Here is a 13,294-nt window from a genome sequence, read left to right as displayed (position 1 = left end):
TATATATATTCATATTTTAAAGACCCACTCCAATAAAAATTGTGTTTTTGGTGTTTATAACATGTTCTTGTTGAATTTTTTTCTCATGATGGAGAACAAAATTAAACTTAAAATTGTATTTCTTTTTTGAAATCGTTATTAATCAAGGGCAAACGCAAAAACTTACTTTGAAAAAACCTGTAGCAATGACAACTTTTGAACCATACATTTCACCAAAAGTTATCAGCTTTAAAACTCTACAACCCCTCATAGAAACTGGAGAATATATATATTGACAGTATTAGTATTATTATTATTATGTATATTTAGTGTTATTTGAAGTTTTTAATGGAGCTATGGCAACAAAATAATTTCCCTTGGTTGCATCAATAAAGTTTTATTGATAATGGCTATGGCAACAAAACAATTTCCTCTTTGTTGTATCAATAAAGTTTTATTCTAATAAAAAATTAACAACTTTACAAGGGTCGTTTTTCAATGTGTTTATGAGAAGAAAGTATACATATAAAACTATGCACGGCAACATTTTTATTAAATTTCAGCAAAACATCTAAAAACCTAGAGACGTTTATGAACTTTAGAAGAGCAAATGAAGGGAATTGTGGGTTGGTTTTAACAATGGCGCGTGATTGGCCAGCTAAAGCTAAAGCCCAGCTCCGCTCAGCGGCGAAGGTAAAACGGGAAAAGTTGTGGGAGTTGCTTTTCAAGCTACAAGTCGACGCAGTTTACTCAAGAGAGATTAGCAGAAGTGATGCTTACTCACAGCAGTGCTGTGGTGACGAAGCAGGGCTCCCAGGATTAGCTTGCTTGTCACCGCGGACTCCGCGGTCACCCTCTGCTCCCCGATGACTTCCTTCATCTCGGACTGGATTTGGAGCGAGAGATTCTGGCTTCCCGAAAATGTGTCCTGGGCCGACCTGGAGAACCCACCACCTGGCGTGGAATACCCCAAGCTGGGTCACATGGTGTACGCTCTGCCTTTGGCGGTGGGGGTTTTACTATCGAGGCTACTGTTTGAAAGGTAAGTGAAGTTTTACCGTTAATTTTGATGACTTTAAGGAGTGTTTTTTTTATCTTCTACTTCTTGTGGCGCGTGAGCCTGTTTGATAACTTCCAGCTGTTTTCTACAGACAGTAGCGATAATAACGGAAACAAAAGGAACTCTTTCACAATTCTATAGAAGTGAGTCTGTCTTTGCAGTGTCCAAAACACAGACAGGCTTCCTATGTGACGTGGCATTCAAAGTAAAATGCAGCTGAACCTTTGCAGGAGTGCTGAAGTTAGCATAGCTGTCAGATGATGCTACTCCTTCAAATCTCTGCTTAGCTTTTAATTTTTAAAATATTTTTTCGTTTGTTTTAGTAAACTTACATGCAAATAAATCAATTAAAATGTAGACAAAGTTATTGTAAACTCAATAAAATTCAGATTAGTAGAAGTTTTCTTTTTTTGTGCCTAATTTGAGGTCAGCTCAACCAGATTATCTTGTGACACACATTAGTATGTTAGCCTGGCCCATCCTGCCATACTCCTCACATGACAGGTCTTCTTGCTGTGTTTGGATCAGGTGCTACATTCTCCAGGAACTCGTACTTCTTGAATTTGCCCTATAGTCATGCTTTCTTTTCCACCGCTGGTTAGTTGGAGTCGGTTCGTTTACTATTCTTTTGCTTTTTGACTGGTTTAATCTCACTCGTAATACATGTAATCCCTATGACCCCACCCTCTCTTTTTTTTGCACCTCTCTGTGTGTACACAGGCTAGTGGCCAAGCCCTGTGCCCGCATACTTCAGATTCAGGCGGGAGTGCCTCGGCGAGCTCAGCCCAACGCCGTTCTGGAGAAGCTGTATCAGTCCATCGCGGTACACAAGCACTGTGATTTCTCCCAATTACGTGTTCAGCAAAGACCTTGTTCTGCATTCTGATGTATCCGTGTTCTTCTTCAGTGTCCGAAATCGAGAGACCTGGAGGGACTCTCCAAACAGCTGGACTGGGATGAGCGGAAAATCCAGAGGTGGTTCCGCGTCCGTCGGAACCAGGACAAACCCAGCATGCAGAAGAAGTTCTGCGAGAGCCTGTAGGTCATTGTAAATGCGGTAGTTCTGCTCCATGCAAAGGAAACGTGTGACATTGTTGACAATTACATAATTAACGGATAATAACAAAAACAGGAATGTGATGGTTACTAAAGTTTTTAGAATCTCAAAATAAGTACCAATGCTTTTAACTTAGGCGTACAGCCCATTTAATGTCTAACCACATCATTTGAAAGGTTAAGATCTGGACTTTGGCTATTGCAACAGTTTTACTTTTCCTTTTTATAGTAACCCAGTTATAGATTTCCAAAAAGGGAGCTGTAGATTGTTGCCCCGTCTGCAGATTCAGAGTTCAATCAGTGGCCTTGTGTTAAAACTGAATCTAATTGTGAGGTACGTTTCGACTTAGGATAGTTTGACAGCTGCATTTTTATCTTTGCATTTCTGTCGGGGACACGTTTCAAGTTTTGCTGTTGTGAGGAATGCTCGTAAAATACTCGGCACATTCCTGTCAGGTTAGTTAATGTTTCTTCTGAAGAAGTTGCATCCTCATTTAGACTCGTGTTTTTTATCTGCCTTCAGGTGGAGATTCACCTTTTATCTGGTGATTTTTATCTTTGGCATTTTCCAGTTGTGGGTGGTAAGTTAAACTAAGTGCTTCATTGACTTTTTTGTTGACCTGAAGTGGTTCTTAACTTTATCTTTTTAACAGCCTGTGATCTTTTAACTGAACATCTCATTCTTGCTTTTCTCGCTAAAACATTTATACTACAAACTTTCCTTTATTTAGTCACCTTGGATGTGGGACACCAGACAGTGCTGGCACAACTACCCTTTTCAGGTGAATATATATGTGCATATATATTAAATTAATTCCAAAGGTAGTGTTTAGTTAGCCTTTGTTTAATGCTAGGCCATTATAGAAGCCACATTTGTCAAAGGTGTGTTTGTTTTCCTTCCCTGTAAAGCATCGGAGTCATGGACAGTACTACTACTACCTTGCAGAGCTGGCTTTCTATTCGTCTTTGATGTTTTCCCAGTTTACAGACATCAGACGTAAGGTGAGACCATAGCAGCTCAATGCCAACAGCCGTGTTGCCTTGTCATAGTTGCAGAGACATGTTGGAGTTTGGTTAAGGTTAAAACATATGTGTGGTTAAAAAATGTGCCCAATAGTTAAAAAATAATTTTTACATTTATTTTCCTTAATTCATACGGTTGCAAGCTGTTGAAAAAAACTTCACAAATTGGCAAAAATACTAATAAATTTCCCTTTTTAGTTAACCAACATGAAACTCGTCTACTGTAATACATAAAAACTGACCTGACACACACCAGCCAGATTACAGTCTATGTACTTACGGATCAGTGTAGGTGTGTTTGTGGGATTTTTTTAATAGCACTTTTTCACACTCATTCGTAATTCTAAAATCCACCATTGAAAAAAGATTAATATTGTAAAATGGGAGGGGCTGGTGCTCAGATAGCGAGGTTTTAGAAGAATGCTCAAATAAAAATACCACTTTGGCATGTTTTCTGTCATGAATTAACATTTTAACTCACTTAAAAGCTCAATAAAGTTGATTTTTTGCACAATATAGATCAGCAGTCTACAAACTGAAGCTCCAGAACCACATTTTACTCCCCCACAGAAGCTCTCTGGCTAACGAAAATAAAATACTAGCAAGTTTTAAAATTAAGGATTGCTAACTTTTGTTTATTCTTCATATACTTTTTCTGCTGGGCCATTAATCAATCATGTTTCATGTTTATGCTCCAGACAGCTCACCGAAGTAAACCTAAAGGATAAGAAGAAAAAATGTAATTTTTGCCTCGTGTTGTTTACAAATAAATTTGCTTCACTTGAATGTTCCTGTTTGGGACAGGAAGTTTTTTATTTTGAAAGAAAGTCTGCCAAAAGTAAAAAATGACTTTAAGAAAATTTCCATTTATCTTAACATGTATGTATTTATTTGTACCCAAAAATAAATATAATTCATATTCATTATAAAAAATGACAAGTAATGATGAAAAATAGTGTCAAATGTTCCTAAAAGGGTTAAAAGAAAAGGCTTTGCGGCTCCTATTAGGTTTTGATCGGTAACAAACAGCCCCAAATGGCTCTTTTACTGGTAAAGGCTGCAGACCCCTCATATAGACCCCTTAAAAAAAGTAAGTTTGATAGTAAAATGCTATAAACGATATAGGAGAAGTTAAAAACTAATACAAAAAATTGTAGTATTGTGAGGCTACAACCACAAAGGTAGATTAGTCTGTTCTGATTTAATTAAAAATGTGTCCAACTATAAAATATAAAAAGTTATTAAATAGCATATTAACTTTGGGTTTAAATTCACATTAGAAATGAACAAATATGAGTTAAGTTACTACTTTTCTGTTTTCTTGTCAGCATAATGACACGTTTTGACACACAAAATGTATGTGTAGCATTTATGGGACATGTGTTGTTTTGAGGCAGTCTTGAATGCAGCTAGAAACACCTGAGAGGATAAATGACGACATACAGATGTGGCTTTGAGAGATGCTGACAGTGTGAAGTGACTCAACTGTTTACCAGCACTGAGAGCTGATGCAAACACAAACCTAGACCACCCTCTTTTCTCCGTTACTCTGAGCAAAAGCCATAAAATAAACATGTTTTTTAGAAGTAAATGATAAATCTGCATGTTATCTGTAAATTATTATTTGTTAGCTCACTACAATATTAATTTAAATGCTTTGAAAGTGAAATTCGACGGTCACGTTTAAGCTGCATGCAGCAATTTGAACCATTTTTAATTCATTTACAAAAAAATAAAATTTTTGTTATCCATAAATATCATTAGATAAGTATTTTATACGTTCTTAGATGTTTAAGTTTCAAGAGTAATCATTCATCTTTCATTCTCATGGCTTTTTTTTTTGTGTTTGTCTTTTCCTTTGACAGGATTTCTTTATCATGTTTGTTCACCACTTGGCCACCATATTGCTTATCACTTTTTCCTATACCAACAACATGGTACGGGTCGGCACTATGATCATGTCGCTGCATGATGCATCAGACATTTTTCTTGAGGTAAAAACATGTTTTTTTCTTTAGTTTGGAATTACTGCAGTCTGTATGTGAATTTGCTACTTATTAAAAACATTTTTTTACTAAAACATTTCATGAAATCGAATTATCTTCACAAGTGTTTTTGTTTAAGCTGATAATAACCTCAAACTTTTGCAATTTGTTGCATTTGTGAATAATTAAATTTCCCGTTCTTCCTCAAGGCAGCCAAGCTGGCAAACTATGCCAAATACCAGAGGCTGTGTGACAGCATGTTTGTGGTTTTCACGCTGATATTTTTCCTCACTCGGCTTGTCATCTTTCCATTCTGGTGAGATCCTATCGACGCATCGAGATGCCACGGCACGTTTAAGTTGTACAAGCCTGGTTAGCTCATACATGTCTACATGTCTTGTTTTGCAGGGTTATTTACAGCGTGCTGTTTGAGAGCTGGGAGATTGTGGGGCCGTACCGAGCATGGTGGCTGTTGAACGGGTTGCTGCTTGTGCTGCAGTGTCTTCATGTCATTTGGTTCTACCTCATTGCTCGTATTGCAATCAAAGCCATTTTTAAGGGAAAGGTTTGTACACCTTTGGTTAACCAATTGTTTTGGTCAGTCGGTTGTTATCGATACTAAAACCTTTTAGTCCCTCTAAATTTCCTCATGTACTTGTGTCATCATGTCCGAGGGGAAGTGAAAGCCCTGACATTGTGCTATTTCGCTGAAATCCAAAAACCTGTTTTCTCTGACATCATTTCTGTAGAGTGGCGGTAGTTCCTTAGAAACTCGCCTCTGAGTTGTGAAGCGTGGGGATCTTCGTTTACACGCTCTCCTACAGCCCCAACCTAAGATTACAGATACAGCAAAAAAGGCGTACGGTTTAGAGCCAGACACCAGTTCGGACGAGGAAAACCGAGTGGATGCACTAGAATGGAGTCCATGGCTTGCTGTTGTAGCCTCTACTTCCCTGCTGCAAGCTCTTTAAGACGAAACGTTTTCATCAACTCCTCATTTAGAATGATTTGGATAAAGAAATACTTAGAAATGCAATTTGAAACTTTATTTATAAAAGTGAATCATGAAGAAAAATGCCATTTAAAACACCATTTATTGTTAGAGCGGGTGTTTAATTACTGAGGTGGTGGATTCAAGGCAATGTCAGGATGACCTTGAGATGAAAAAGACGTTCAGTTTATTAGTCCAGGACTTTATCTTCATTCAGAACCTGCCTGTCATTGGTTTCTTCATGGAGAACATCTGTGTCCTTCTTTGTTGCAAAAGTCTCTTAATAAGGCATAAAAATGCAGTAAGTGCAAGCTTTTGCTGCTTCAACCAGACCTCAGCACATAAAGATATTTATGCTTTTGCACCAATGGATTCATTTCCATTTCTGCTTGCTTTGCCTCACTGACTTGTGCCACTTCCTGTTTCCTGCACTATTGTTATCAGGTGTTTCCAACAAGTTTTCAGTGTGCTTTCTAACTAGATTACAGAAATAGACATCACAATATTGCTCTTGAAACCACTCCAATCAAATTTTTTTTATCTATTTTGAAAGCAATCCCAGTGATCTTTTAATTATGATTTTGCCGTTTTTATCTAAAATTTAAAAAAAAAAAATTTTCTAGAACATATTTTCTGCAGAGCGGTTGTAGTTCATAAGAAATTAATCTACGAATAATGGGTGAGACAGCATGAAAAAAGCCCGCCCCCACTTCACGTCACCCACCTGTTTAGACGCTCTACTGCTATCTTACAGCCCCTTACAACCCCAGCCGGTGTAACAAAAATGGAGAGCAATATTGGAGCCTTCCAGTCGTACAGTTCGAACCCAGATTCCAGCTCAGACGAGGAAAACAAAGACGTATATGAATCCATTTGTCCATCTGAGCAGAGAGCTTGTGGCCCACTGATAGTAGAACCTGCATCCCTCCTACAAGCATTTTTGCTTCTGCTCCTGATTCACAATTTGATTAAAGAAACACTCAGAAATGCAACTTTATTCTTAAATTTCTTTATACATGTCCTCCATCATTTGAAAAATGCCACAAACACATGTTAAAAAACCCCAAAACAAGTGAGTCTTTTAAAAAGTTGCATTTTAACTGCAGAAGTGGTTAGTTCTGTTTTCTCCTCACACACATCTTTGGACTTCTCTTTTTTAACCCATCACACTCTATTTCTTACCAACTAGTTCTGAATGGAGCAGATTTTGTGTAACTAGGAATTTAAATGACCAAGTACGTCAGGCTTACGTTGATAGGACTGTAGTTTTACAGATCATGATCTGATGTCTACTAAGAAAAGAGTGTTCATGTCTCAACATGAAGTCCTTATCGCCCCTGTATGTTTTTTGTTCCTCCACAGGTTTCTAAAGATGACCGCAGTGACATAGAGAGCAGCTCCGATGAAGATGTTTACTCCAACAGTCATGGGAACACGAACCACACTAAGACCTAAAGGACAGCAGAGCCACAGGTGACGGCTTCTGAAGGGCCGCCATGTTGTGTGTTTGTTATTTCCAGGTTTTTGTAACTTTTTCCGAAGTGCCTTTCCAACACTTGTTGTTATTTTGTTTTTTCCAAAGAGAGGTGCTGAGATTTTCAGGAATGTGTGGCACCCAAACTTTTGAGTTTTCCAGCACGATGTTTACACTTGTTTGCAAGCAGCAACAGAAAAGTTTGTGTGTAGGGAAAAAAAAAAAATTCCCACACCGCAATGCTCTGAATTTAGAATTTACTACAAATGCTTATATTACTGCAGAGAAAAGGAAATCACTGCATCAAATGTATATATACATGTGTGTGTATTTGTATTTTCTAATTTAAGAATACCAAAGAATTCAAGCTGTACGTGCTGCTTCACCGTTTGTACTTAGGAAACCAAATACCAAAAATAGGAAGGACTACTTGATGACAAATCATTGTATTGAGTCTGTTGTACCAAATGTAATGAGGAAAGAAAAACTTTTTGTACATCTTCCACTTAATTATTGTTGGGTCTTTTGTTATTATTTCCTGCATTCTCAACTGTTCCTTTTTCAGAAATCAAACTGTGATGGTTGACCATTGACGGTAAATAAGAACTGGACCAAGCGAGTGTATAGAAAATGGCTAACTCATAGGCTCCAACAAAGTGAAGTCGGTTGCCATTTTTTCATGATATAGATTTATTTATTTGACATAGACATTGCACATTAAAAAGCATTGCTGCCAATGCACCAGAGCTCAAAAGCTATTTTTCATCTGGACTGATGGTAAAACTGACTCCCAATTGGGAAAAAAAAGAAGTACACCCATTTTTAAAAGGGAAAATATGATAAATGAGCAAACACAATAAAATGAATCACGACAATGAGTTGTAAAATGGGTTGTAGATAGATGATGACTATTACCATGCCGCCATGTTGGAGCTGGATGACGTCCGTAACAAGTGATTGGTTCTAGTCCATCAGAGGCAATGTTTCTATGGCAACCAGTTAGAAGTAAGCTTGTTGGGAGTCTACACTCCTACCACTGAAAGCAGATTCAGGGAAAAACTGGACACCACATGTTTTTATTGAGGAATTCTACAACTTACATTAAAATAAAAAAATATATGAAGAAATGTTAAAAAGTTGTAGAGCAAGAATGGTTATTCTGATAAATATGACTGAGTAACTATAAAAGTCTGTGGGATTTTGGCATCTTGGAGCCAGCGGGTACTTCCTGTTTGGAACGCCTGGGGAGAGGGTCAGTCCAGTTCTCATAAATGGTTTTGACAAAGACTGAAGGGAGGTGTTCCTAAAGCCTGGTGTCGGAAAAAGTGACCTGTTTTAACACCAGCTTCCGCTTTTGCTCAAAGTGCATCTCTGAGTCCCAATAGTAGCCGAGAAAGATGCTTGTCACAGTGCTTCAGCTAAACTGTTTGAGTTTTCTGAGTGCATTACTACCTCTGATAAAGTTCACATCCCAGAACAGGTGAACCGGTGAAGTGCATTCTTTAAGATTTTCTTTTAAGATTCTTTGTCACTCCAGACTTCTACTTCTGTAGACCCCTGAGGTCAGTGGATGTTGGCCTCCTTCAGTAGCGAATCTTTGCCTCATCTAACAAGTGTAGAACTTCCTCACTAAAGTCGTTGTACCTCAAGCTGAAAGAGAAACAGTTTTTAGATTATAAAAATTGCCTTTTTTGAAGATTTCAAGTCAAAATGACCAAAAGGTTCAAATAAACCATGCATACTTCAGCTCCTGCATGTTGGCGCTGTCCTGAAAGGCTCGAATGATCGCCGGGACAGAGACATCCGTCAGGGAGTTGTTTTTCATCTCCAGCCTCTTCAGAGTCTTGCTGGCTCTTAAAGCAGCACACAGGTCCTCGACGCAGGCGTCCGTCAAACCGGTCATTTCAACACTGCAACAGAGAGGAAATGGGTGTTAGACGACAGTAACAAACAGTGACAAATGCTTTTTCTGTCAACTCACTCCAGCTCCTCCAACAAGCAATTAGGATGTGCAACGGCCTCCCAAAGATATTTGGCCCCTTTGTCTCCTACGTCATTGACACCCACACTCAGGGATTTCAGTGTCCCAACTTTTAGGAGTGAGGCTAGCTCCTTAAAGACGGGGGGAGTTAACTCACAGCGATTCAGACTGTTGGGTGAAGCAGAGCATCGATTATGTGAATTCATCAAGATTCATACTTTCAGATGGTGATGGAAAGCTAAAGGCGCTCAGGGTGGGTTAAAAAAGATCAAATCTAAATCAGATTTATTAAACTCCTCTATAAATGTTCCTTTTAAGGCAATTTTTAAGCATAAACTGTTTGTTTGTAATGTAGTCATTTCCATTTGCTTAAAGAATATCCCACTTTTGTGCACTTTAAACCCCTTTTTATTTTGTTTTTTTCCCCACAACCAAACAAAATGGATTTTAGGAAAATGTTATCCTATATTAAATCAATATGTGAATTAAAAATAAATTCCCTCAGTATTTTAGTAGTTATACTCAGTCCTACTAGAGTTTTTCAATGGGACATCCGGGTCGGTTTAAGCCTTGGCAGAGCAGCAGCGCCCCCTCCTGGCCCAATTCATTCACTGACAGATCGAGCTCCAACAGAGAGAAATGCTCAGACTCCAAGGCCTCTTTCAAGTGCGAGCAACATGCGCCTGTTAGCTCAGTATCATAGAGTCTGCAATGAAAATCACATTAGGACAGATGTCAGGAACCACTTTCTTTTCATCATTTGATCAAGTCACTTCAGGTTCTTTCAGGATGTGAATAAAAACACTCACTGGAGGTCTGTCACCTTAGAAAAGACTTACTCAAGGCTGTGTAGCTTACAAAATGAGTTCTGCAAGGATTTAGACAAAGCTCTCACTCCATCGTCTCCAATCTTGTTGGCTCTTAGGTTCACTTTTCTCAGGTGGGATTGACCGGAGCACAGGGCTTCTGCAAAAGCCTCCATGGATGCAGCCGTCAAATTGCAGTTGTGCATGCTTTAAAAAAAAAAAGAGAGAAATTTAGGACTTTTTTTCCCTACTTTGAATCAATTTCCAAAAAATTATCAAATTAAAACTACAAACTCGAGCTCTTGCAGTCTGTTGTGAGGACAGTTCAGTGCTTTGCAGAGTTTTATGAAGCCATCATCTCCAATCTGATTAAAATTGATCACCAGCGTGCACAGCTGAGAGGTCAGCAGAGGAACCAGGTCGTCACAGCAACCTCCTGTCAGGTCGCAGCCATGAAGGCTAAACGCAAAACAACAGTTTGAGTTTTTAAAAAGTTCAAGCTAACAAGGTTAAAATCAGAAATGATGCACACTTGTCAAGTACTTTTTTCCCCTCACTCCTCAATCTCACACACTAACTGAACCATGTGTCCTAGCATGCATGCTAGCGTCTTGCCCCAAGGACACTCCGACACATGACTTACCTGAGCACATGTCTTACCTGAGCTTTTGCAGCTTGCTGTTTTGGAGCGATGTGGCAAGAACGTTGAGCATTTCATCACCGCAGTGGGAATTGTACAGACACAGATCGCTGACGACTCCATTTCTGAGAGCTGAGGCCAAGTGAGGGATAGCTCCTGTGCTAAAGGTGCAGTGTGAAAAGCTGGGGTGGAGGGGGAATTTTCACATTATAGTAAACACTAAATGAATTATTGAAGAGTAGAAAATGTTGGGGAAATTAGGCTTACTTTAGACTGTGGGACACACTCATAGTTGGAGTCAGGAATTTTGCCATCTCCGGGAGAATGTTTGTTCCACACAAACTGAGAGATGGTATTTTATTGAAAGACATGGCGACATAGTTCAGAGCCACGCAGTCCTGGAGACTCAGATCTGTGTGATACTCAAGCCGTGCTGAAGGAGTGATGATTTCCTTAGTCAAAGCTTCATTCTGCGCTTGGTGTAGCAGATGGAAGCATCTGTAGTGTTTGTCTTTCTCATATCCTCTCCACGTCTCTGCTGAGCTGCTTTTAAACCAGCGCCTGAAATCCTCGATCTGATCAGGGTTTGCTTTTCCCAGCAGGGTCTCCAGCGGTCTTCGTTGGACTTCCTCCGAGAGCCCCGACAAGAAGAAATCTAGAAACGTCGCCCTGCCTTTGTGTTTTGTCAGAAAATGTTCCACACCTTCACCTGGTGACTCCCTCAGGAAGAAGGCTAAAGCCAAGATGAACTCCTGCATCAGTTGGGATCGGAAGGAGAAGGTGCATTTATCCGACTCCGGGTCCCCGTCTACAACCAGGAAAGCATCAACTGCAGTAAGAAGCTGCTGACAGCCAAAGGATTTTATTGACTCCTGTGCGATGTTTGAATGGTCAAGTAAGCAGAGGGAGGCCATCCTGCCGAGGGGCGACACAAGCGCTCTGACGCTGGCCTCATTCAAGCACAGCGTCTCCATCAGGTGGACCAGGATGTCTACAAACAGCTGGGATAGAGTCTCTGGAAGTTTTGCACCTGAATCCAGGAGGAGACTGTAAATTGAACAAACTGTCCAACAAAACCTCGGAGAAGAGCAGATATTATAAAATCCTAAAGTCCTTTCCATGTGGAGTAACGGTTTGGTAGCATTGGCGTCGGTAAAACAATTAGTAAAGTAGACCTCTCGCTGTAGTTTGGAAAAACCCAGAACTTCTACATGAGTACCATTCAGATATTTCAAGTTGCTTGTTGGCCTGGTGGCCACAACGAAGGCGGATCCTCTCAGCAAGGACCCGTGAAGCAGGCTGGCCACCAGACAGGAGACCGCGGCCTCCTGGTTTGGGTCAGAACAGAGGGCATGGACGGAGGGGTCCAGACTATGTCTGTACTGGTCCAGACTGTCAAATACAAACAAGACCTCCTCAGGTCTCTTTGCAACCACGGCCACAGAGCCAGCAGTCAGTGAAGGGTGACTGCTTTGCAGCAGAGCTTTTAGAGAACGTTCACCTCCAAGGGAATTGAAGTCTCTCAAGTTGAAGTGGAAAACAAATGAAAAGTTTTGAAGGCGTTCGCCTTGGGCCCAGTCCACAGCAAGCTTCTGCAGGGCGGTGCTTTTACCTGATCCTTCTGGGCCGATGAGTAAGACGCCTCTGATCTCACTGAGCAGAGCAGCGTCCACAGCATAATCAACAGTGCAGTCACCCTGAACTGCCCCGGAGAGCAGTGGTATGTATTTACTGCCTGTAATTACAGTGGTAGGACTCTCCCCACCGAGAAATGTTGATGTCTCCTTTGTCCTCAGCAGTTCAGTCAACACAGCCTTTTTGTCCATGGTTTTAATCACTGAGGAGCACAAGGAATGAGAATACTGTGATCTAACTGATCTTTAAGTAACTATGTTTAAAAAATACAAGGTTACCTTGACTGGATTGGTGATGGAAAAACAGACAAAATTAGATATAAAAGGGGAAAAAAGGTTGAATGCTGTTGATTCCTCAAAACAACTGCGGGGGTGAGTGATAGGAAGGCCGCTGGAAGTGTGCTGGAAACAGGAAGTGTAGTGGCCAGTAAATCCCTGAATTTGGACTTGCAGGAAACAGGGCCTTTGGGGCGGGGTTTGACATTTTCATTGAGCACATGAATAAATACAAATCCGGATTATATTAAATATCTATTTATAATCAAATTCATATCTCTAACACATTTAATGTATTAAACTTTCAAATTAATTTTCTAGATTTACTTAACATTCAATTAAATGTCTGAAAACGCATTATTGTTGTTTAAAAACAAACAGAAATAATA

General features: G+C 39.8%; 2 protein-coding genes across 2 annotated transcripts; one reads left to right on the top strand and one right to left on the bottom strand.

The window, feature by feature from the left end:
- The first annotated feature begins 627 nt into the window (after nucleotides 1-627).
- LOC112159097 (ceramide synthase 5) lies at nucleotides 628-7,968 on the top strand. Its single transcript, XM_024292958.2, has 10 exons — nucleotides 628-1,021; nucleotides 1,760-1,862; nucleotides 1,947-2,077; nucleotides 2,619-2,676; nucleotides 2,827-2,877; nucleotides 3,005-3,097; nucleotides 4,984-5,112; nucleotides 5,313-5,419; nucleotides 5,512-5,668; nucleotides 7,457-7,968. Exons 1-10 carry the CDS (start codon nucleotides 846-848, stop codon nucleotides 7,547-7,549), a joined length of 1,098 nt encoding a protein of 365 aa, XP_024148726.1. The 5' UTR covers nucleotides 628-845; the 3' UTR covers nucleotides 7,550-7,968.
- Nucleotides 7,439-13,051, bottom strand: si:ch73-233m11.2 (NACHT, LRR and PYD domains-containing protein 3). The gene is made up of 9 exons (XM_024292957.2): nucleotides 12,909-13,051; nucleotides 11,263-12,832; nucleotides 11,016-11,177; nucleotides 10,650-10,814; nucleotides 10,389-10,562; nucleotides 10,082-10,255; nucleotides 9,550-9,717; nucleotides 9,311-9,478; nucleotides 7,439-9,218 (listed from the first exon to the last, which is right to left on the bottom strand). The coding sequence occupies exons 2-9, from the start codon at nucleotides 12,819-12,821 to the stop codon at nucleotides 9,152-9,154; spliced, it is 2,637 nt and encodes an 878-aa protein (XP_024148725.1). The 5' UTR covers nucleotides 12,822-12,832; nucleotides 12,909-13,051; the 3' UTR covers nucleotides 7,439-9,151.
- Nucleotides 13,052-13,294: the final 243 nt, after the last annotated feature.

This window comes from Oryzias melastigma, linkage group LG7 (assembly GCF_002922805.2).
Source record: "Oryzias melastigma strain HK-1 linkage group LG7, ASM292280v2, whole genome shotgun sequence".
Classification (NCBI taxonomy): Eukaryota; Metazoa; Chordata; class Actinopteri; order Beloniformes; family Adrianichthyidae; genus Oryzias; species Oryzias melastigma.
The sequence above is the reverse complement of the archived record's forward strand: the minus strand, read 5'-3'. Positions and strand labels throughout refer to the sequence as shown.